Raw genomic sequence first — 22143 nt, 5'->3', positions numbered from 1 at the left:
TATTTTATTGTATTTGGTCACTGCACACAGTGTTGTTCGTTCCGCCATTATTACCCTAGACGTGACATCCGTGACGGCGCTGCCATGGATACCGTGAGCCAATCAATGATTGGCTGTCTGCTTAGCTTCTGATTGGTCAACCTACTTTCCGCAGTTTCAGTTTGTATTTTAAAAGGACATTTTTTCTGGTTCATTCTTATAATTCGGTGCCTTTTGGGCATTAAAAAAAACACTAATACTAGTTGGTGAAATGCCATTATGTTTTATCATAAAAAGGAAGTGAACGTTTTCAGAAGTCATACATACAAAAGCATCGTATAAAACTGACTGGCACAGGAAACAAAATATATGAATACATGACTGTCATGAAAAAATACATAATAGCCTAATATAAGATTTATATAAACTTTTTTTGTATTCATCACTATATAATACGTGTCGCCGTTCTTTTTTGATATTATATATACTGATCACTTCACTTTTTTTTCTCTCACGTGTCCACTAATAACTCGTGATTTAGGTTTAAGATAAAATATTAAAATAATTATTGAGGTGACATGGTGACTCACTGATGAAATTTACATGTTCATGGCCTGTGAATGTTAAGCCATCTTATTAATGATAGAATTATAATTGTAGAAGTACATATTATTAATAACTTGAAAAAACATGCATCAATTTAATAAATAGGCATAGATTCCCCCCATACCCTTCAATGAAAATATAATGGGATATTTTGGTGCAAGACATTTAATAAACTGCTCTGGGAAAAAGACCATAGTCCAATAAATTTTTTTTTATTTTCCATTTTGAGGTAAAATATGAACCTAGACGTGTATGTGTGTTTCACTCTTTAAGATATATATATTTTTTAATGTAAAGCATTTGATTTTGTAAATGTGTGTCCATACCAGCCACTACAGACGGTTTCAGAGGATGGAAGCACAGACACATGACTGGAGTGACCACGTCTATGATCACATCCGGCCGCTTTGGGTTCAGCTTCTGTCGGTCCAGGTTCCACGTGCACACATAAGCCTTCTCATTGCTCCAATCACCATCATCCACACTAACCCCCCAAAAAACAACATTAACATTACGAGTCCAGCAGGTGGTTTTATGTGTCTGTATGGGGAAAGGGCTGTTACCGGCCAAATCCACAGCCTATGACGGAGCCGGTGCAGTTCCAGGACACACTGGTGACTTGCAGACCCCTTTCCTGAGCATCAACATGCTGAAGACGGTACATGCAGGACACCTGTGCAAAGAAATCACCAAGTTGTAATACAATTATTCATATATTTTGCATTCAAGGCTCTCACCGACTCATTCTGATCCTCCCAGTTCACTTCAAACCCATCAAAAGCATGACTCTTGGAGTTCTTCAGCAGTTCTTTGGTAACTACGTCTTCAGCTCTATGCAAGAAGTCCAGCAAGCCAGGAAAGTGAGATATGTTTTGATCTAGAGAGAGTGTTTGACTGATCTGCTCTTGTGTCTGGGTGCTGTTGTCTAACACATCTTTGGCTTGTGTTTCAGCCTCTGCTGTGTGAACTGGAAGAGTTTGACAGCTTCTCTGGGCGGGAATAAAACACAATATACATCATCACACAAAAGGACTGATGTTTTTTCAAGTGCATGAATATTCTGGTTAGAGAAGGTAAGTAAGGTTTTTTTTACCGATTCTTGTGTTTGCTGATGTGACTTTCTCCATGTCGATTCAGCAGCAATTAAATCAAGAGTTTCATCCGTGAACATGTTTAAAATGTCTCACACTTTATCTCAGAAAAAATAAGGTATATGTTCATATCTCTATAAATTGTTTTGTCTCAAGACGTTACAGTTAGCTTTGAGCTAGCGATTATTTTTTTCTTAAAGCACGATTTTTCTGGTTAGTCATCATATTTACAAACTGTTTTATGTTGGGCGAATCAATATCTGCTTCTATGATGGGAAAACACTTCTTATCGATAATTTTGCACGCTATTTTATTGTATTTGGTCACTGCACACAGTGTTGTTCGTTCCGCCATTATTACCCTAGACGTGACATCCGTGACGGCGCTGCCATGGATACCGTGAGCCAATCAATGATTGGCTGTCTGCTTAGCTTCTGATTGGTCAACCTACTTTCCGCAGTTTCAGTTTGTATTTTAAAAGGACATTTTTTCTGGTTCATTCTTATAATTCGGTGCCTTTTGGGCATTAAAAAAAAACTAACACTAGTTGGTGAAATGCCATTATGTTTTATCATAAAAAGGAAGTGAACGTTTTCAGAAGTCATACATACAAAAGCATCGTATAAAACTGACTGGCACAGGAAACAAAATATATGAATACATGACTGTCATGAAAAAATACATAATAGCCTAATATAAGATTTATATAAACTTTTTTTGTATTCATCACTATATAATACGTGTCGCCGTTCTTTTTTGATATTATATATACTGATCACTTCACTTTTTTTTCTCTCACGTGTCCACTAATAACTCGTGATTTAGGTTTAAGATAAAATATTAAAATAATTATTGAGGTGACATGGTGACTCACTGATGAAATTTACATGTTCATGGCCTGTGAATGTTAAGCCATCTTATTAATGATAGAATTATAATTGTAGAAGTACATATTATTAATAACTTGAAAAAACATGCATCAATTTAATAAATAGGCATAGATTCCCCCCATACCCTTCAATGAAAATATAATGGGATATTTTGGTGCAAGACATTTAATAAACTGCTCTGGGAAAAAGACCATAGTCCAATAAATCAAAATGACTTAAATTGAGTTTTTAGGTCAAAAGCAGTGTAATGCAATAAAAAGTCTCCTTTTAAACAAACTCTTTAGAGCTCCAAGCAGTTAAAATGTTACCTTATAAAAGCCATAACTTGTTTGGAGGAGTTAAAAGGGACTGAATTGTAGTAATAACCCAGCTGTCTGCAATGCCTCAAAGAGTGATAGTTTAGTTGTTAATGACATACAATTCAACAAGAAGCTAAACAAACTATAAAATTACACTTTTTTTTTTTTAAGATGTACCAAATCATTTAAATAAGTGTATAAAAACCATGTACATGTTCATGTGTACATCTCCAATAAAGAAAACAGTTGGAGAAAAAACCACTTGTGGAGTTCTTTAAGATTCTACAGGCTTTATTATCTCATTTAAATAATCATTTAATTAGCCAAGCTCAAAATTACAAGAGGACTTTTTTTGTTTTGTTTTTATTAAAAATGTTTCAAACCTCATGGGTGTCTGTAAAACATTACAATGAAAATTCAATCAACATAAACCCAAATGTTGATGTGTCAAATGCCCACTTGCCCCACCCGACCCCATTGAACTGTCAACAATAATAACTGCCATACCCTGATATTGACCTCAAAACATTTACAAGAGGTGACAGGAGCTAGCTGGTGCTTTCCTTTTGTCCAATATATCACATAGGAAAAACAGTGTTAACTCTTTGGGGCCCACCTCTGCATTAAAGAAAATATACAAAAGACAAAGAAAAAAGTGGCTAGGTATGTACGCTATGATTAGATCACTGCACCATGGCTTATTATTACCCCTAACTCACAACCATTCACAGAAACAAAAATGTATTTCATATACTTAATATATAAACTGCTATTTACTTCAGTTTAGTCTACAGAGGATGACGTGCAGATTGTTAATATTTTGTATTGGTCTTTGGAGATGGTTGTAACTAAAGATGACGCAAGAGGCTTCAGCAACGAGATGCCACTAGTTTTCCAATGCAGGAACTGTATGTCCAGGGAATTAACTGGGTTTAGACATGGTCAGGACAGGAGAGGCTTCAGTAGAACAGAAGATAGAGCACAAAAAAAATAAAATAAAATGGGAATTAACTGGGTTTAGACATGGTCAGGACAGGAGAGGCTTCAGTAGAACAGAAGAGAGCACAAAAAAAATAAAATAAAATTAATAAAAACAAAGCTTTTTGCTCCCATGGCTGGAGAATGACTTCAAAAAGGAAAGAACAGATACGAGTGTTGGAATATGTCCTTATCAGCCTTTAGTCATCCTCACCATCATCCTGAAAAAGAAGAGAAGAAAAATACATTTAGGGTCAAACTGTGCCAGTTTCTGAAGTTCTTACAAATACATTTTAAATCAACGTCTACATATAAACCACAATAACTGCCATCCATTAAAATACAAAGTAAGTGTAATTAGCCCTCAAATTAAAGCCAAAGCTTTAAATAATTCTCACCTCACCATCTTCTCCTTCATCCTCCTCTTCGTCTTCCTCTCCCTCATCCTCGTCCCCTTCTTCGTCGATGTCCTCCAAACCCTCCTCCTCTTCCTCATCATCGTCTTCCTCACCTTCACCCTCTTCATCATCCATATCCGGAACCTGAGAAGAGAGAGAAAAAGATAAGTACAAATTCTGACTTGTTCACACTAATATACACCTGCAGCAATGCAAAATTATTTCTTACCAGGTAGTACTGCAGAGGGTTGGGCCAGATGTCATCTTTAATGACCTCCCCGAGTTCATCAGCCCCTGCGTCGGAGTGATCGGTGAACCAGGTGAAGAAGCTCTCTGGCTCTTCATGTTGCCTTTTCTTCCCTGCCTTGTTCGGTGTCTGTCCAGTGCGCTTCGTCAGGTCCTGCATCATATATAACCGGTTAACGGACACCCGATAGAAAATGGCACCAAGTCAAAACAGACCACAACAACATGAATTGTGAACCCACCTTTCCAGCCTTCCATTTCATTTCAGTGGATTTTGAAGACGGGTCACCACTCTCGTTCAAGTGGAACTCTTTAGAGAGGACTTTGTTTTCAAAGTATGGATTTTCATCAAAGTACTGCAGAGAAGATACAATTACAGGTCAGACAATTGGTTTGTCACAGCTCTGCCTTACTCTCAGACTCGCCCAGATGAAAAAGGGTACTTACAAAATCTATTCTGTAACCTGATTTGATGTCCTCAAACTCTGTGACCTCCACTCTGGTCAGGTAATGAAGTGATTCTTCATCCTCTTCACCGAGCAAGGCTGAGACTATTAGTCAAAAATAAAACTTTAGAATACAATACATGAACCCATTTCAGACGTAAACCATATTTTACATCAACTAATCTCAATATTTTTACGCATCTTCTCACCTTGTGGATGGTTGACGAATGTTGTGACCCAGAAGTTTGGAATTTTGGCTATGAGTTCTGATCTCTTCTGGAAGAATGGCTGACGTAGCTTATTGTACTTCTGCTCAACTTTTAAAATTTCCTCACTTGCCTGCTCATTCAATCTGAGGAACGCAACAAAAGCGGAAAAATACAAATTCATAAATAAAATGCGCATGTAAACGTATAAATGATGCTTTCAGCAACTTGGCAGACTTACCTGTCGATTTCATTCTGTACTTCATCAATGTGTTCAATTGCCTCCTGCTGCTCTTTTTCTGAAATGCAACAAATAGTCAAATTAACACAAATGCTAATTCGCTATGCCGTTAATATCCTGCGAAAAGTTGCAGGACAAAATTACACGTGCATGCGATCCTTAAATACACAGACTAACAAAAGCATGACTTCACAAACTACACACGTGCAACTATTACATACTAAACAAACAATGCATTGGTACAATGTAAACACGACTTATTTCCTAAATCTATATAACAAAACAACATTATTTTACGCAGCCTCGTCCTATTCAAAGCAACAAACAAGTTAAAAGTGAAAGCGTGGTGTTAACGCCAGACGACCAGCTCAATCCGGTGCAGTTTCAACAGTAGCTGCGCAAGGCCGCGAGGTTTAAACGGAGGAGGAGGCCACGCGTTGGGCCAGATTTACCTTCCTACCAATGAATTACACATTACTGCCGTGCATTAAAAATTAGATTGGATTAGAATGTAATTTCGACCCACTTGAGGGTCATTAAACACCTCTAGGGTGATTTGTGATGCAGCGGCGGCGTGGTTTGGTGACACATGCGGGAACGGCTCGTGATGGCGGGGGAGACACAATAACCAGTTAGCCTATTAGCACACAACACGGGCGCAATTCAGCGCGCAAATAACACTCGAGCCACACTGGTTTAAAAAACATACACAGCTGAACACATAAATAGCGGAAACGACCGGGAAATGTTGTTTTCGTAAAGGGCGTGCGAGCGCAATGTTCGCCGCGCGAGGCACAATGAAGCCGCCGCGCGAGGCACAATGAAGCCGCCGCGCGAGGAAACATGGCCTCCGGTGCGCGCGACATCCCTTTACTGAAATTACACCGACTTCTGCTGGATTAAACCGGCACAAACTCGGGCTTCGCTTAAAGGTTCAAATAAACGCCGAGCGGCTAGTTAAAATTGATTTTCGTGCTTTAAACGCAATAAGTGTAAGTTGCTGAAAATGGCGGTGCGCAGGAGGCCGCCATTACTTTACCCGAGGTCTCGTCCGCTCCGTCGTGATTCGAGTTCTGCTCCTTTCGGCTCACTTTCGCTGCCGACGCCGACATTATTCCCTCAAAGCCGAGGATTTGCCTTCTTACTCCTAAAACAAAGACTCCGGGACGTCCTCCTCCGCTCGAGGAAAGCGAAAGAAGGGAAAATAAAGTTGGTTCTAGCTCAGTTTCGAAGTGCGAATATCACAACGTGTGTTGCGCTTCCCCTCCACACAGACAACACACGCGCACTCAGACCAGAGCCGCGTATCACACCACGCGCCTCCTCCTTTCTCACACCACGCGCCTCCTCCTTTCTCACACCACGCGCCTCCTCCTTTCTCACACCCGCCTCCAACGCGCTTTAGGAGGAAAAAGAGCCACGCCTCCTCCTGGGCTAATATAATATAATATTATATAATATTTGGATAGGTTATATTTAAAATAAAAATAAGACACAAATTGGGGCAGAAAAAATATTTTGCACACTTAGTAAAAAATGGAATTATAAGAAATATCGAACATTGATTATAAAACACACTGATACGATTTTTTTATGTTTTGGATAGGAATCTCTTCTCCAGGCTGCATTCGTTCGATGAAAAGTACAGTACAAAAGAACAGTAATATTGTGAAATATTGTTGCAATTTAAGATAACAGTTTTCTATTTGAATACATTTTAAAATATAATTTATTCATGTGATGGCAAAGCTGAATTTTCAGCAGCATTACTCCCGTCTTCAGTGTCACATGATCCTTCAGAAATCTTTCTAATATGCTGATTTGGAGCTCAAGAAACATTTTTTTCTTATTATCAATGCTGAGAACAGTTGTGCTGCTCCTTTGTAATATGGCCAAAACTAGTCATAAGGGTACAGTTTTAGAAACACATCATCTAAAAGCTGAATAAATAAGCTTTCCATTGGTGTATGGTTTGTTAGGATGGGATAATATTTGGAACGATATACAACTATTTGAAAATCTGGAATCTGAGGGTGCAAAAAAATCTAAATACTGAGAAAATCACCTTTAAAGTTGTCCAAATGAAGTTCTTAGCAATGCATATTACTAATCAAAAATTAAGTTTTGATATATTTACAGTAGGAAATGTACAAAATATCGTCATGAAACATGATATTTACTTAATATTCTAATGAATTTAGCATAAAAGAAAAATCAATCATTTTGAGCGATACAATGTATTTTTGGCTATTGCTACAAATATACCCCAGCGACTTAAGACTGCTTTTGTGCTCCAGGGTCACATGTTGTCTTTGCTGTCACTTTTATCAATTTAACATTTCTTTGGTGAATAAGAGTTTGCTAAATAAAAGCATTCATTTGTTTAATTTTGTTGTCCTGTCTTTGTACCGTTCATCATTAATGATGATCATAATTCATATTTCACCTAATATATCATCACTGTCACACAGGCTTGTTGTAGATATGGAGCTGAATAAACAGTAATCGCAATTCATTCATCCATTAATTAGCCAAGCAAATAGCTACTTTTTGTGAAGCCAGACATCATAAAGAAAAGACATGCTGTTTTTAAAAAAAAAAAGCTTTGAGCAAATTCATATCACTTTATTCAGTTATTCAATATTCGGTTTTTATATACAAAATACAGTGATGCCGGACTTTAGCAGTTAACCGAGGCCAGATAGAGCTTAATTATGATTTATTTATTTATTTAGTCATTTAGCAGACGCTTTTATCCAAAGCGACTTACAAATGAGGGCAATAAAAGCAGTCAAAACTAACAAAAGAGCAACAATATATAAGTGCAAATGACAAGTCTCGGTTAGCCTAACGCAGTACACGTAGCAAGGTGTATATATATATATATATACATATACACATATACATATTATATGCACACACACACACACACACATACAAAGAAAAACAAGTAGATAGAATAGAAAAAATAGAAAGCTAGTTTTTTTTTAATAAAAATAAAAAAATAAGATAAATATGGATAAAGTAGAATTAAAATAGAATAAAAAGTGTAGTTTGTGGTTTCTAAATTACAACCACACATTAAGGAAGTGTCTTTAAGAAAGAGATTATTTGTCTTTACTTAACTTTAACTAAGCTTTTCATTTAAAGTGACAGAGTAAACACATTTCTTGAAGACTGCAATAGTCCTTTGATCTGGGTCATCCAAATTTGAGAATGTCCTGCAACATTTGTTTTAGTGTCCCAGATTATGCCACTACTACAAACTACTACAAAAAAGCAACTCTTTTTGGAGTTTAAAGTTTCTTTTAAAAAAAATGTCGTTCCTCTTCTTCCACCACACTTCGGCATACTGAATTACTGAACAAAAGCAAATTTTGTCCAAGACTTTTATTTTGAAAATATGGCAATTTACTGGGAAAAAAAAGGCGTGACCGAATATTGTTTCCTGCTTCACACAGCGTTCGGGTTCTGCTGAGAGGACTGAAACCAGCATCGCCTCCGAAGCCGGGGACTCGGAAAGACGTGCCTTTTTTACTTTTCCAAGGCGTTTATTTTCTTTTCTTTGCCAGCCTGCGTCCATTCGGATACATCCTAGGAAGTTCTCCGAGGAACGCAAGGTAAAATATCGTTTAAGTCCTCTTCTCGATCGATGTCGTTGATTCTTCTGAACTGTGTCCCAGCTCGATTGTCGTCAGTTCTGTCGGTAAAGAGCAATTTAGGCCCATCGGAGCATTTCAAACTTTTTTCCTAAATGAAAAATCATACACAACAGTGAATGCATCTTCGTTTGATGTCAAAGCAAGCTGCAACTAAGTTATATGACTGATGACAAGTTTATGTCTTGATGGAAATAATGTTGCGTTTGTCATAAGATGAGTCATAATAACTTTTATGTATATTCAGTAAATTATGATGGCAGCTGTGCCAGTTTCAAGTTAAGATGCATGTCACATTTCATGAATGCAGTGCACTTTAGTTTTCCATGACTATTTTTTTTTTAAGCTTAAAAGGCATAAAGCCCTTTTGTAGTGAGATCTATTAGATATGTTTGACAAACTAGTATTTTTAGCATGAAAAGTAACCAATTTGAAACAGATTGTCCTCCCCTTGAAGTGGTGATATTTGGACCTGTCCCACATCAGAGGACTTCTGGTAAATGTCTCATGTTGATGTGTTTTATGAAAAGATATTTATTGCATTGCATGTCACGCCACATGGCATGTTAACTTCTCAAAATTATTTTATGTAGACTCTCTATATATACAGTTAATAAGAAGACTGTATCGTAATGGTAATTATTTAACAAAAAAAAAATCCAGAATGTGTCATTAATGGCAAGAGAATTTCCTTTACTGTTGTTTGGAATGGGCTCTGCTGAGTCTATGGCATCCATAGCTTTTTCTCATGAAGGCATCTGATGAGCTGGTTTGAATTGATTCTAGCAGGCAGCAGCACATTCCAGTCAACCCTGCGCCCCCAGACATCCAACGCATTTTGGGGAGTGCTTCAGGGTAGAGTATATGGATAATGGCAAACCCTCAGCTGGTTATGAACGATTGATTGCAGTAGAATATATATATATATATTTTTTACTTTTTGTAAAAGTAACTTACTTTGCTTAGCTTATTTATCGAGCGTTTCTGGCAAAAAATACTTTGCTGATGAATTGGGCTGCGTTAAGTACTGTATGAAATTTTCTTCATTTCTTATTTAGGGGACCACCACCTGAGGAATATTTTTCTTGGTCCGTAACAGGTTAATCTGTCACTTTTATTGCTTTGGGATTCAGAACTCGGCACTTTCCTCAGCTTAGCAGTGATTGGTTAGTCATGCGTTTTAAGTGCCGAGATTCAGCGTGTCAAGTTTAACTTTCAAAATGTGTGGCCTTTTGCTAATCCTCTCTAACCGATCGATTTGCTTTCATAATAAATGTTCCTGGACTTATTGTGAATGATTCATTAGTGTGTGTTATACTAGAGGAAAAAAATACATTTGTCTTTATTAGTGATGCATCAAAATGTTTTTTTTTTTTACCAAAACACAGAAATCTAAATCAAACCGCTGACGCACTTCATTGGAAATTGTTTCAGTCAATAACCTATTTCAGCCAAAACTAAAAATAAATAAAGGCATTGCATTATAAATGTACTTTATTTGAATGAAAATTATAATAATAAGAACTCGGATAAACTGTATATTGCCGTAGTCTTGTGTTTATTAGTCACGTTGAATCAATGAAAGCAGTTGAATCTTCAGCGCAAGAGCGCCCTCTGGCCTTTGGATGGAGATTTACTGCTGATCACAGAACCGAGCCCTAATTGTATATAATTTTCGCGCATCAGAGCACCGCTATCAATATGTGGGGTATTTAAATCCCCTTTGAATGAGCTCGCAGTCGTAGTTCACTTTCGATTTTTGCGATCGCGCGCGCACTGTGTAAAGGGAGCACATGTTACGATAAAAGATATTTGTCAATGAACTCGGGATCTGTTGAGGAGCAAATCCCCCAACATCTTGTCAGTTATCTCTCCTTACTTTTGACCCTCTGATCAGTCAGATGTTTGTCATGAGAAGTGTTCCACAAAACAGCTATGGTTTGAGTTGATATGACAAATACATCTTTTGAATATACTGTGTGAATTCATTGCCCCGTTAGCTTGGAGAGCTTTATTTTCCCTCCTCAATAAGTTTTGTCAGTGGTTTTGTTTATTGGTCTAATTCTTGTTTCATGGGTTGCATTGGTTAGTCACTCAATTAATTATTTTGTGCTTCATTCCCAACTTCTGAATAATGTTGTATTGATAAGGAGTTATCACAAAGTAAGTCTGTTTAGGTTCTTACAATTCTTACAATCAATATATAGTAAATGTAAGTTAAAGTGTTGCCGATGTAACCGGTTAAAACTTGGAGTGGCGATGAGGTCTTAAAATGTATGGAAAGAGTCTTAAAAAAGGTATTAAATGTAACTCCATGATTCCTGTATATACCCTGTAAATATACTTTTTTCTATAATTCTTTGGAGTCCTAGAGTGTGTGTGATACATGTCAGGATGTTGTAACCTGAAATATTCAATATTGTTTTCATTTTAAAGACTCAATTTTAAGTTTGCGCTCTCTGCTCAGAATCCACGGGCGATCATTGAGTTTGTCCTGTTACCCGATATGAATTTGCTTGTGTGGTCCCTCATGTTTGAGGTTCTGTGCTTTTGAATGATTTTTAGAAGTGTTGTGGCGCTGCGGTTCAGCACACTCAGATTTGTGCAAATGCCCGGTAGCTGTTTGCATATCGAGCACTGAAATCAAGTTTGGATGGAATGTTTTGGGTTTGACAGAAAGTTGCCTGCAGTGACCTCTAAAGTGGGAAGTTAACTCGGGCAGTAAACTCTGCTCAGCTGAAGAATTTTACTGCATATTGTCTTTCTTTTCCCTCAAGGTTTGTCCAATAACTTTTAAGATTTTACAGTTTCCTTCCGAGATGCACTTGAAGAAAATGACCGTAATGCTCAGCTTCATTGCTAATGCTTGTTAAAAATATCATTTTTGTCATCATTTACTCACCCTCATGTCATTCCAAATCCATATGACTTTCTTTTTTCAGTGGAACACAAAAGAAGATATTTTGAGGAATGCTGGTAACCAAACCGTTTCGCTACCATTTGATTTCCACTGTATGGCCAAAAAACATCACAGTTTTCAAAATGCAATTTTTAATGTTCCACAGAAGTAAGAAAGTTAAATCAATTAATCAATTAATTGCATCCAAAATTCACAATAAATGTGTGTGTACTGTGTATATTTATATGCATGTGTAAATACACATACATGTGTGTATATATTTAAGATATATGTAATTTTTATGTATAATATGAATCATATATATATATATGAGAATGAATATGTACTGTATATACATCTAAATATTTGTTATATACACATTAATGTGTTTGTATTATATATATATATATATATATATATATATATATATATACATATGAATATACACAGTTCACACACACATATTATGTAAACAAGCTTTTATTTTGTATGCGATTAATCGATTTGACCGCACTAAAAGAAAATCATACAGATTTGGAACATTGTGAGGTTGAGTACATTCTGACAGAATGTTTATTTTTAGGTGATTGATCCCTTTAAGAAACGCTCATAATGGAATATTTGTTTTTTTCTTTCTTTACGCACTATTATTGAAGACATAATAAAATAAGACTTATTTTAATTCTTATTCTAATTTATTTGTGTTTAATTTCAGCACAGTTCAGTGAATTTAAAGATGGTTACATTTTGTAATACCATCAGGGTTGGCTTCATATTCTTTCATTAAATATCAGGACTGTGAGTTGTAGTCTGCAGTTGGGCGTGGTGCTTTTTGTTATGACTTCTGTTCAAGCATATCAACTTAAAAGGCTTGCGGGGAAAATAGGGGTGTTTAGGCTTGTGTCTATCTGGGCATGCCTCATCTGTTTGCCATCAAAGTATCCAAATCGCCATAGTTTCAATTTGCAAAGAGAGGCCACATAAGGGCAAGAAAAAGGTCAGAGTTCACTAGCTGCATGAGCATTGCGGTGAAGTCTCTGGTTTTTGATTTCTAGTAGTTCTAGTATAGCTGTTGTGTTTTTTTCTAGCCTCAGGCCTAGCGCTGCTGCTCTGGACTTTCAAGCCTTTTAAGGCTAGACGCAGTTGGTCAGCTCTTCCAACGGGTTTGGCCTCCACCCATGATGATGTGATAAGAAAGGCAGTTCCATCCTCTTCTGACCCTCCTCCAATCACACAGTTTTGTGTGCATTCAAACACTGACCAATGACTGTTTTCCCCTAATGTGTCTGAGTTTACAGTGTGTGTGAAGCTGCATAAATAGAGTCCTCGGGGACCGTAATGTTACATTCCAACTATCTCCACGCAAAACATAGACTTGTACACAATGTGTTCCCCAAGGAAAATTACCAGTGCTGGAGTAAGGTAATGAGATATTTAAGCTTATTATATTAAAGCTCTGCATGATTGAATGCTACAGGACAAAACGAAAGGTTTGAAGAAAAAAATGTGGTAGCGATGTCTTTGTGATGCAGTTTTTCTACGGCTGGGTTTAATTAGAACTGCATGCCATTCTGTTCAGAAACTGTTCTGTATTTTCTGAAGGAGTGGGCTATCTGAAATTGTCATTCAGTATTAACTGCGTTTTTTGTTGGTCCACTTAAATGCGTGTAATGTCCAAATGACTCATTGGCCGTTTTCATTCATTTAGATTACGCTGTAAATGTATCAACAACCTGGAGCCAAGCATGAAAAAGGCGACCAAGCCCACGGCCGCGACCTCCAGAACCTCAGCGGGCACTAAAGCCCCAGGCAGACCTGAGGGAAACGGCAATATGGGCACAGGTGGCAAGATGACGAACAAAACCCAGAGTTCAGCTCCACTGTCTAAGGTAACTGTTTAATGTGGAGGAAGCTGAAACATTTGTATTTAATCATTATGAATGTATTGAACCAAGTGCCAGCTAAGAATTTAGCTTTGTGTTGCATTATGATTTGTCTGTAGCAGATCATTAACTTAATGTTTTGCGTGCTAACCAGGCAAAGAGCAATGATGATCTCCCAGCGGTGAGTGCAGGAAGTGGACCATTATCCGTTTGCAACAGTAACACTACTGTTAGAAACAAGAGAGGAAGCTCCTTTCAGAACACCAGCAGCACTGAGACCAGGTCCAAGACCAGTTCAGGTAGCGCTAAGCATTGCCTTGGTTCTGAAGATGTTTAAGGTGAAGTGTTTTGTTTGTTGCAGAAGTACTTTGAAGCCCACAGCTACTGAAATATCCATAACAGTTATTTGGTTATGGAAATATTTCTGCTTATACCCATTTCTATCTCCTGTAGGTCTTTCAGGAAGGCGTGCCTTGTCATCCACAGCGAAGGATTCAGGCACGACCCGAGAGAACTTGCGAGAACGTTCCAGAACTAGTGTTGCCAAAAAGCTTGCCGGACCCACCGATGCCATGCCTCAGAAGCGATCGCGATGCCGTACCGTAGCTGAGACTGATTCTCGGATGAGCAAATCTCGCTCAGACAGCCAGATAAGCCATAAAGCAGTGCTGGAGTGCCAAGTGAAAGACCTGCTGGGCTTAGCCAAGAGCAAAGACCTGGAGATCATCCATCTCCGCTCTGAACTTAGAGGTATGAGAGCCCAGCTTGGTCTGGAAGAACTTGAGGCCCCTGATGCAGAACAAGCATCTCAAGAGACCAAGCAGCCTCAGGAGAAAGAGGTTTCTCCTGTGATCAGTGCCACAGATGTGGAGTCCACTCTGCTCCTCCTTCAAGACCAGAACCAGGGCATCCTTGATGAGCTAAATATGCTGAAGAGTGAAAACCGGATGCTGAAGGATCGTCTCAATGCTCTCGGCTTCTCTCTGGAGCATCGTCTAGACAGCCCTGACAAAGGTCTGCGCTGCCCGTCCTTTAGTCCTGAGCCTGTATCTGGTGGAGGCAGTGGAGGTCATAGCGAAAACAGTGGGGGTGGTATGCGTGCATCTTCTGCAGAAGGCTCTGTCCAAGGCTCTACCGAGGACCTGCTTTCAGAAAAGAGAAGTGTATACTCTCCTGATGCACTGGACAGTGAGTGCAGTGAGGCCTACCAGCCGATCACCTCCAGCGATGATGCCCTGGATGCGCCCTCTGGATGTGGATCCTCTTCTGAATCAGAGGGAGGGCCACCGAGCCGGGAACATTCCCGCAGGGGCAGCAGCGGGAACACCAGTGAGGTTTCCGTGGCCTGCCTGACTGAGCGCATCCATCAAATGGAGGAGAACCAGCACAGCACAGCAGAAGAACTCCAGGCCACTCTGCAGGAGCTTGCTGACCTGCAGCAGATCACGCAAGAGCTGACCACAGAGAATGAACGCCTTGGTGAGGAGCGTGCCATTCTGGTTGACTCCCTCTGTCAACAAGAGGAGCGTCTGGAACTGTACGGAAGACAACTGGACTACTTCCGAGGCCTTCTTGACGAGCATCGGGTGGCCTACGCCAAGGATGATGAAGATGCCAAAAGCAGCCGATACGTGGAGCTGGAAAGGCGCTATGCCGAGCTGAACGAGGGCTCGCATTTTGAGCGGGAGCAGTTGCTGGGCGTTCAGCAACAGCTAAGCAGTGCACTCAAGATGGCAGAACAGGAGAATGCAGAAGCCCAAGGCCTGATGGCGGCATTGAAGGAGCGTGTCCATGTGGCGGAGAGAGCTGTGGAAATGGAGCGGAGGGAACGGGCATTCGCTAAAGCGGAGTTGGAAACGCTGAGGGTGGTTTCCGAAGGGGAGCAGGTGAAGTTGAATCGCTGCAGAATCCAACTTGAGCAAGAGAGGCAGAGAGTGGCCCAGCTCCTCTCCATCCACAACGCAGGGGACAAGACAGATATACGCCACCTGCTGGACAGTGAGAGATTAGACAAAGAGCGAGCAGAGGCCAAAGCAGCTCAGTTAAAAAAGGAACTGGGACACACGCGCAGTGAAGCTGCCCAGCTCCAAGAGGCAATTAGCAAGGTGAAACTTACAAACATACTCCAATAACTCATACCTTTGATTATCTTAAAGGTGACATATTATGCCCCTTTTTACAATATGTAATATAAGTCTCTGGTGTCCCCAGAATGTGTCTGTGAAGTTTCAGCTCAAAATACTCCACAGATCATTTATTATATAATTTTGAAAATGCCTATTTTGAGTGGAAGCAGAAACAAGCTGTTTTTCGGGCTTGTGTCTTTAAATGCAAATGAGCTGCTGCTCCCTGCCCCCTTTTCCAGAATAGAGCTTGCACCTTTACAGCTCATATCTGCTAAAAACATCTGTTTTGGTTCTGATTATCATGTTTATCGCGCTGAAATCATGCGTTTTAAACCATGTGAGTTTAAACTTCAGATATAAGGTTTTCTGCGCGCACACATCTGAAGCACACGGACAGAAAGCTGCTGTCACAGCATGTGAGTACTAAACTAAGTTCTCATTCACACACAAGTTTACGTTAAAAACACACGAGTTACAAAAACAGTCGGTTATGTCTGTGAAGGTAAACAGCTGGGAAATAAATCGCTTGTTTATTTTAGATCTGTGTGGCAGCAGCAATGTACAGTAGCCTAAATAAATCCACTGCTCTGTTGTCTCCTCTGAGGCTGGGACTCTAAATAGTGTTCTGTGCTCGTCTGTCCAAAGACAGAACAGTTAGCATGTTTTGCTCAAACTTTATTAAGGGGCGGTAATATTATAATGAGATCCCTTTGCCACGTCACCAAGGGAGCGAAATCAGATGCGCTCGTTTTCTCAGACGCTTGCAGAAAAAGGCTTACCTAAACAAAGTGATTGGGTTAATCTTTTTCTGGTTTCCTTGGTTGGTAGATGCACTGGGGACCTGATTATAGCACTTAAAACCTGGAAAAGTCAGATTTTCATAATATGTCACCTTTAAGTTGTCTTAAAGGGATAGTTCACCCAAAAATGTAAATTCTGTCATTAATTACTCACTCTCATGTCGTTCCAAACCCGTAAGTCCTTCGCTCATCTTCGGAACACAAATTAAGATATATTTGATGAAATTTGAGAGCTTGCTGGCCCTGTATAGACAGCAACGCAATGGACACGTTCAAGGTCCAGAAAGGTAGTGAGGACATTGTTAAAATAGTCCATGTGACATCAGTGGTTCAACCTTAATTTTATGAAGCTACGAGAATGTTTATGTGTGCAAAGAAATAAAAAACGACTTAAAAAAAACTTTATTCAACAATTTATTCTCTTTCGTGTCAGTCTTCACCATGCCTTAACATAGTATTAGCATATTAGCTATGTAGCTAGATGAAATTTCAACTTCTTGCAGGTATATAATAATTGCCTGGCATTGTGTTGTGAAGTTTTGAACAGGTTGTAGCATTAGAATATGCTTAAAGCACAGATATTGAACCTCCAGGTTAAGTAGTAGCAGTGTGCTGTACATTTTCCAACATGTATCCCTACTAATGTGTAATGTGTATCTTTGTGTTCACTAAAGCTTGAGGGTGAGTTCCGAGCGTTTCGTGACGATGTCCAGGCACAGTTAGCAGAGCAGAAGCGGCTCCTGGAGCAGCAGTGCTCTGAGCTAGAGGAGAAGGACACCGAGATCGCTGACATGAAGGAGACCATCTTTGAGCTGGAGGATGAAGTCGAGCAGCATCGTGCTGTTAAGCTTCATGACAACCTCATCATTTCTGACCTGGAGAGTAAGTGATGCGACAAAATGGTCACTATGGCTCTATATTTAATTTACACACACATACAGTACATGCATATATACACACACACACACACATATTTTCATTCTCTTGTGGTTATTCATGCTTCTGTCCACATAGAGGCGTCATTGAGCTATCAGAGTAGACCATAGACAGACATTATTTTGACATTTCTTTAGCTTTCATTTTTAATGTCAAGTACTTGATCATGTTACATACAAAATAGTTTATAGTATTTTATCAGAATGAAAAGATTAAATGTATAAAAATGAGGTATTTGATTCAAATGAACTTTCAGCAACACATTAATGATATTTTAACTTTCTTTATAAATCTATATTTATTTCTGTCATTTTTTTCACTTTAGATTCCATCAAAAAGCTTCATGATCAGAAATATGACATGGAGAAGGAGATTAAGGTTCTTCACCGAAAATTGCGGGTACGTTTTCCCTTTTTATTTGTTTGTTTCATTTATCATACCATTTATTGATTGATTGATTCTTCCATTTTCCAACTGACACCTGTCACTCACAGGAGGAATCAGCCGAGTGGCGTCAGTTCCAAGCTGATCTGCAAACAGCTGTCATCATCGCCAACGACATCAAGACAGAAGCTCAGGAGGAGATCGGAGACCTGTGGCGCCGTCTGCAGGAAGCTCAGGAGAAAAATGAGAAGATGAACAAAGAGCTGGATGAACAAAAGAGCAGAAAGTAAGAGATGTAATGTAAATTTACAATGCAATGTCTTGTGACAACAGGGATGTTGACACAGGTTGTGTGATTGTTTTTGTATGTGCAAATATTTGCATATGCTGGAGATTTGTGTCTCTCGCATTACAGGCAGGAAGAGGAGCGTGGCCGTGTGTTTAATTATATGAACGCCGTAGAAAGAGACTTGGCTGTGCTGAGGCAGGGGATGGGCCTGAGCCGACGTTCCTCCACTTCCTCTGAACCTTCACCCACTGTCAAAACACTCATCAAGAGCTTTGACAGCGCCTCGCAAGGTTCATAAATTCATGCAGATTTCTGAAGATGCATTTAGGGTGTTGTGTCCTGGTGTTTATAAATCTATACTGGTTGCTAGAAGGTTGTAGGTTGTTCGAACCTAACAAGGACAATTGGGCCATTTTGCTGTAAGGGTGCCCAAGGGGTTTACACTGCAACTAAGTGTACTACAAGTTGCTTTTGATTAAAAACCTGATTTAAAGGTGCAGTGTGTAATATTTACATTGATCTATTGACAGAAATGCAGTATAATATACATAACTATGTTTTCAGAGGTCCTTACTTAATGTTTTTATTACCTTAGATTGAGCAATTTATATCTACATACACCGCGGGTCCCCTTACATGGAAGTCGCCACCATGTTTCTACAGTAGCCCTAAACGAACAAACTGCTCTACACAGCGCGTTTCGTCACTTTGTTGTTCTTGCGAATAAAACGCTGACCAATGATGAACAAGTACATTAATATTCGCAATAACATCGATTTATTAAATAATTAAGTAAATATAATTCCTTAATTTACCCAATTCGCAATCTCACCACTAGATGCCGCTAAAATGTACACACTGCACCTTTAAATGACAAATTAGCAATCTGATATGTTGGAATGCAAATGTATAAAAACGTTTTTTTTTTTTTTCTTTTCTTTTATAAGTCACGTAAACTGTCAGTTTGTCCATCTGTTTCTCTATATACAGGTCCTGTTTCAGCCAGTCCTGCCGACGCTGCTGTTGCTGCCGCTGCCGCTATTTCCAGAACACCCCTCAGTCCCAGTCCCATCAAAACCCCTCCAGCCGCTGCTGTCTCTCCTATACCGGTATAAATAATTCAAATTAATGGTTACGCTTTACAATAAGTTGTCATTTGTTAACATTAGTTAATGTATTAACTAACATGAACAAACAATGAACAATACATTTATTACAGTATTTATACATCTTTGTTTGTTCATTGTTAGTTAACGTTAGTTCACAGTGCATTAACTAATGCTAACAAACACAACTTTAGATTTTAATAATGCATTAGTAAATGTTCAAATTAATATTAACTAAGATGAATAAATACTGTTTTGTATTGTTAATTCTTAGTTCATATTAACTGAAGTAGTTAACTAATGAACTGTATTGTAAAGTGTTACCGAATTAATGAATAGGTGAATGTAGTTATTATATAACCAACATCTTATATGCCACGAGTAATAATCAGGTTATGAGTAATAATATATTACGATAGTGCTATGTAAATCACAATATAGTTGTGGCCTATTCTACCTCCAAATGTTTCATTTATATTAATTATGTAGTAATAATTCATAACAAATAAGTTTGACATCATTGCAAAAACAAAATACTTAAAATAGTGACACTACTGTTCAAATGTGTGGGTCAGCAAGACTTTATAATGTTTTTGAAAGAAGTCTTATATACTCACCAAAGCTGCATACAATAAAAACAGTAATATTGTGAAATTTTATTACAATTTAAAACAACCGTTAACTATATCATAAAATGTAGTTAATTTATTCTTTTATTCATTATTTTCAGCATGCTTACTCCAGTCTTCAGTGTCACATGATCATTCAGAAATCATTCTAATATGCTGATTTGCTGCCAAATTAGCATTTCTTCTTATTAGCAATGTTGAAAACAGTTGTGCTCCTTAATATTTTTGTGGAAACCGCGATACTTGTTTCTGGATTCTTTGATGAATAGAAAGTTAAAAATAACAGGATTTATTTGAAATATATATATTTTTTATTATTATTATTTAAAAGGACTTTAATGATGCATTGGATCAGTCTAATGCATCCTTGCTGAATAAAAGTATAAAAAAATGTTTTTAAATCATACTGATCATACAGAATCATATTGACAAAACTTTTGAATGGTAGTGTATTTGTCATAAATATGACTGAATACATTTAAAGCCGTTGTATAAAAGTAAAAACTGAATTTGCTAGATCACTCTAGCAGATGTCTGCATTCTTCTCTATTGGGATTTTCTGACCTAACACCCCTGTCTGTCAGATGAGATCTCCAGACCTGCTGTGCGTGGAGCTGGAGTGGGGCTTTCCTCCTTGTTCTCTCCCTCTGTCCTCCACGGATGTCCCTGGCCACGTTGCTGTTTTTGAATAGGTCATGCAAGTCTTCTCAAAATGTGCCAAAACAGGATGTTTTTGTAAGGAAAGAAGAAAAAAAAGAGGCAGTTTGACGTACTTTAAGTACGAAACTTATGCAAGGCACAGAGATCTTGTAGTGTATTTGTGGTGGCTTTGAGTTTATTATTGGTGGTTGTTCATAACATTATGTGCTAGGGTCATAAAATCATGCTGCTTGTTGAGGAGGTGGTTCACATTTGAGCATCCAATTTTATCCCATTGACTGGCACTGAAGGATAGGATCTAAATCAGAGGACCAGAAGATCATAGTCTCTTGTTGTGGGCTTTTGACTTGGGCCAGAAAAATAACGCCTTGCAATCACCCACAGCACCCCTAGTATCATGGTGCAAAGGTTAAAATATTGTTTTATTGCTAGATGTATTGCTGTAACTTCACTGTTTTTTGATATTGTCAGTTGTGACATAAAGCCATAATGTTCTTCTTGCAGACAGCCAATATGTTCTTGCTTAAGCATGATTGTATTTGTGAAATTGTGTTATTGGGCACAAGAGAGAACCTTTAATTTTTTTTAGAAATGGTAATTACCAACAATTTTTCTAAGCCAGGACAGTAGTGTTTATCCGTTTAGGCTATGAAAAACACATCAACAATTCATACCTAATTGTGTTGACCACCTGAGCTCTAACATAACGTCACTGAATTTATTATACAAGTTGTGCTGTGAACTAGGGCCGGATATATATATTATATTGTATATGTATGATATATTCAAAATTATATTACTGGTGATATAAAATAGAGCATACAACACAATACAGATTTTAATGCCCACACACTGTCATAAGACTAGTCTCGCAATCTTTACTCGTCTCATGAATTCTGAATAGAGTCTGTTTTAAAATTTAAAAAGTAACAAAAAGAGCTTTTGCATCATGAAGTTTGATTCTTTCCTTTGAATCAGTTCAAATGGTCTATTTTAGAGAGTTGCTTTAAAACTGAAAATTGTGTTAAATTGATGTTTTCATCATCATTTAGAAATGTTTTTCTGGACAAAAACGTCCCTGTCTAGTATTTTCATTTTTTAGTATTAAATTGAATGTATTTCTTACTGTGTATTGTTACACTTGTCCACATTATCAGTATTGATATTGTGAGCTAAAACTATTTAAAAAAAATTCAATAATTGAAAGAAAGCTGAAATAAAACATATATATTAGGTGAAAAACTTATTAAACAATTATAATAAAATAATATGACTTTATAAAATATATAAAACCATAATGTATTTTATAAAAAAAAATAAAAATACTGTGTGTGTGTATGTATATATGTATGTATATGTATATATGTATGTATGTATATGTGTATATATATA

The 22143-nt window shown here is 38.1% G+C and overlaps 2 protein-coding genes across 3 annotated transcripts in view; one reads left to right on the top strand and one right to left on the bottom strand.

The window, feature by feature from the left end:
• Window positions 1-3873: 3873 nt before the first annotated feature.
• LOC107600913 (protein SET) lies at window positions 3874-6742 on the bottom strand. Of its 2 annotated transcripts, none has more exons than XM_016292893.1 (8): window positions 6420-6742; window positions 5381-5438; window positions 5143-5285; window positions 4935-5038; window positions 4730-4843; window positions 4471-4641; window positions 4242-4385; window positions 3874-4064 (listed from the first exon to the last, which is right to left on the bottom strand). In XM_016292893.1, the coding sequence occupies exons 1-8, from the start codon at window positions 6490-6492 to the stop codon at window positions 4044-4046; spliced, it is 828 nt and encodes a 275-aa protein (XP_016148379.1). In that variant the 5' UTR covers window positions 6493-6742; the 3' UTR covers window positions 3874-4043. The 2 variants fall into 2 exon arrangements, with proteins under 2 accessions (XP_016148379.1, XP_016148380.1); XM_016292894.1 differs by having other exon boundaries at window positions 4247-4385.
• A 1122-nt stretch (window positions 6743-7864) lies between these two features.
• Window positions 7865-22143, top strand: part of LOC107600876 (cytospin-A-like) — a 32219-nt gene continuing 17940 nt past the window's right edge. Inside the window, exons 1-10 of the mRNA XM_016292853.1 lie at window positions 7865-7881; window positions 8842-9000; window positions 13647-13827; window positions 13976-14120; window positions 14275-15926; window positions 17422-17629; window positions 18009-18082; window positions 18178-18353; window positions 18483-18646; window positions 19347-19465. Of these exons, the coding sequence (XP_016148339.1) occupies window positions 7865-7881; window positions 8842-9000; window positions 13647-13827; window positions 13976-14120; window positions 14275-15926; window positions 17422-17629; window positions 18009-18082; window positions 18178-18353; window positions 18483-18646; window positions 19347-19465 (2895 nt within the window). The remainder of the gene's footprint in view (window positions 7882-8841; window positions 9001-13646; window positions 13828-13975; window positions 14121-14274; window positions 15927-17421; window positions 17630-18008; window positions 18083-18177; window positions 18354-18482; window positions 18647-19346; window positions 19466-22143) is intronic.

The sequence above is a fragment of the Sinocyclocheilus grahami genome, unplaced genomic scaffold (genome assembly GCF_001515645.1).
Source record: "Sinocyclocheilus grahami isolate Dianchi unplaced genomic scaffold, SAMN03320097.WGS_v1.1 scaffold294.1, whole genome shotgun sequence".
NCBI classification, from domain to species: Eukaryota; Metazoa; Chordata; class Actinopteri; order Cypriniformes; family Cyprinidae; genus Sinocyclocheilus; species Sinocyclocheilus grahami.
Note: the sequence above shows the minus strand (reverse complement) of the source record. Positions and strands in the feature narration are given on the sequence as shown.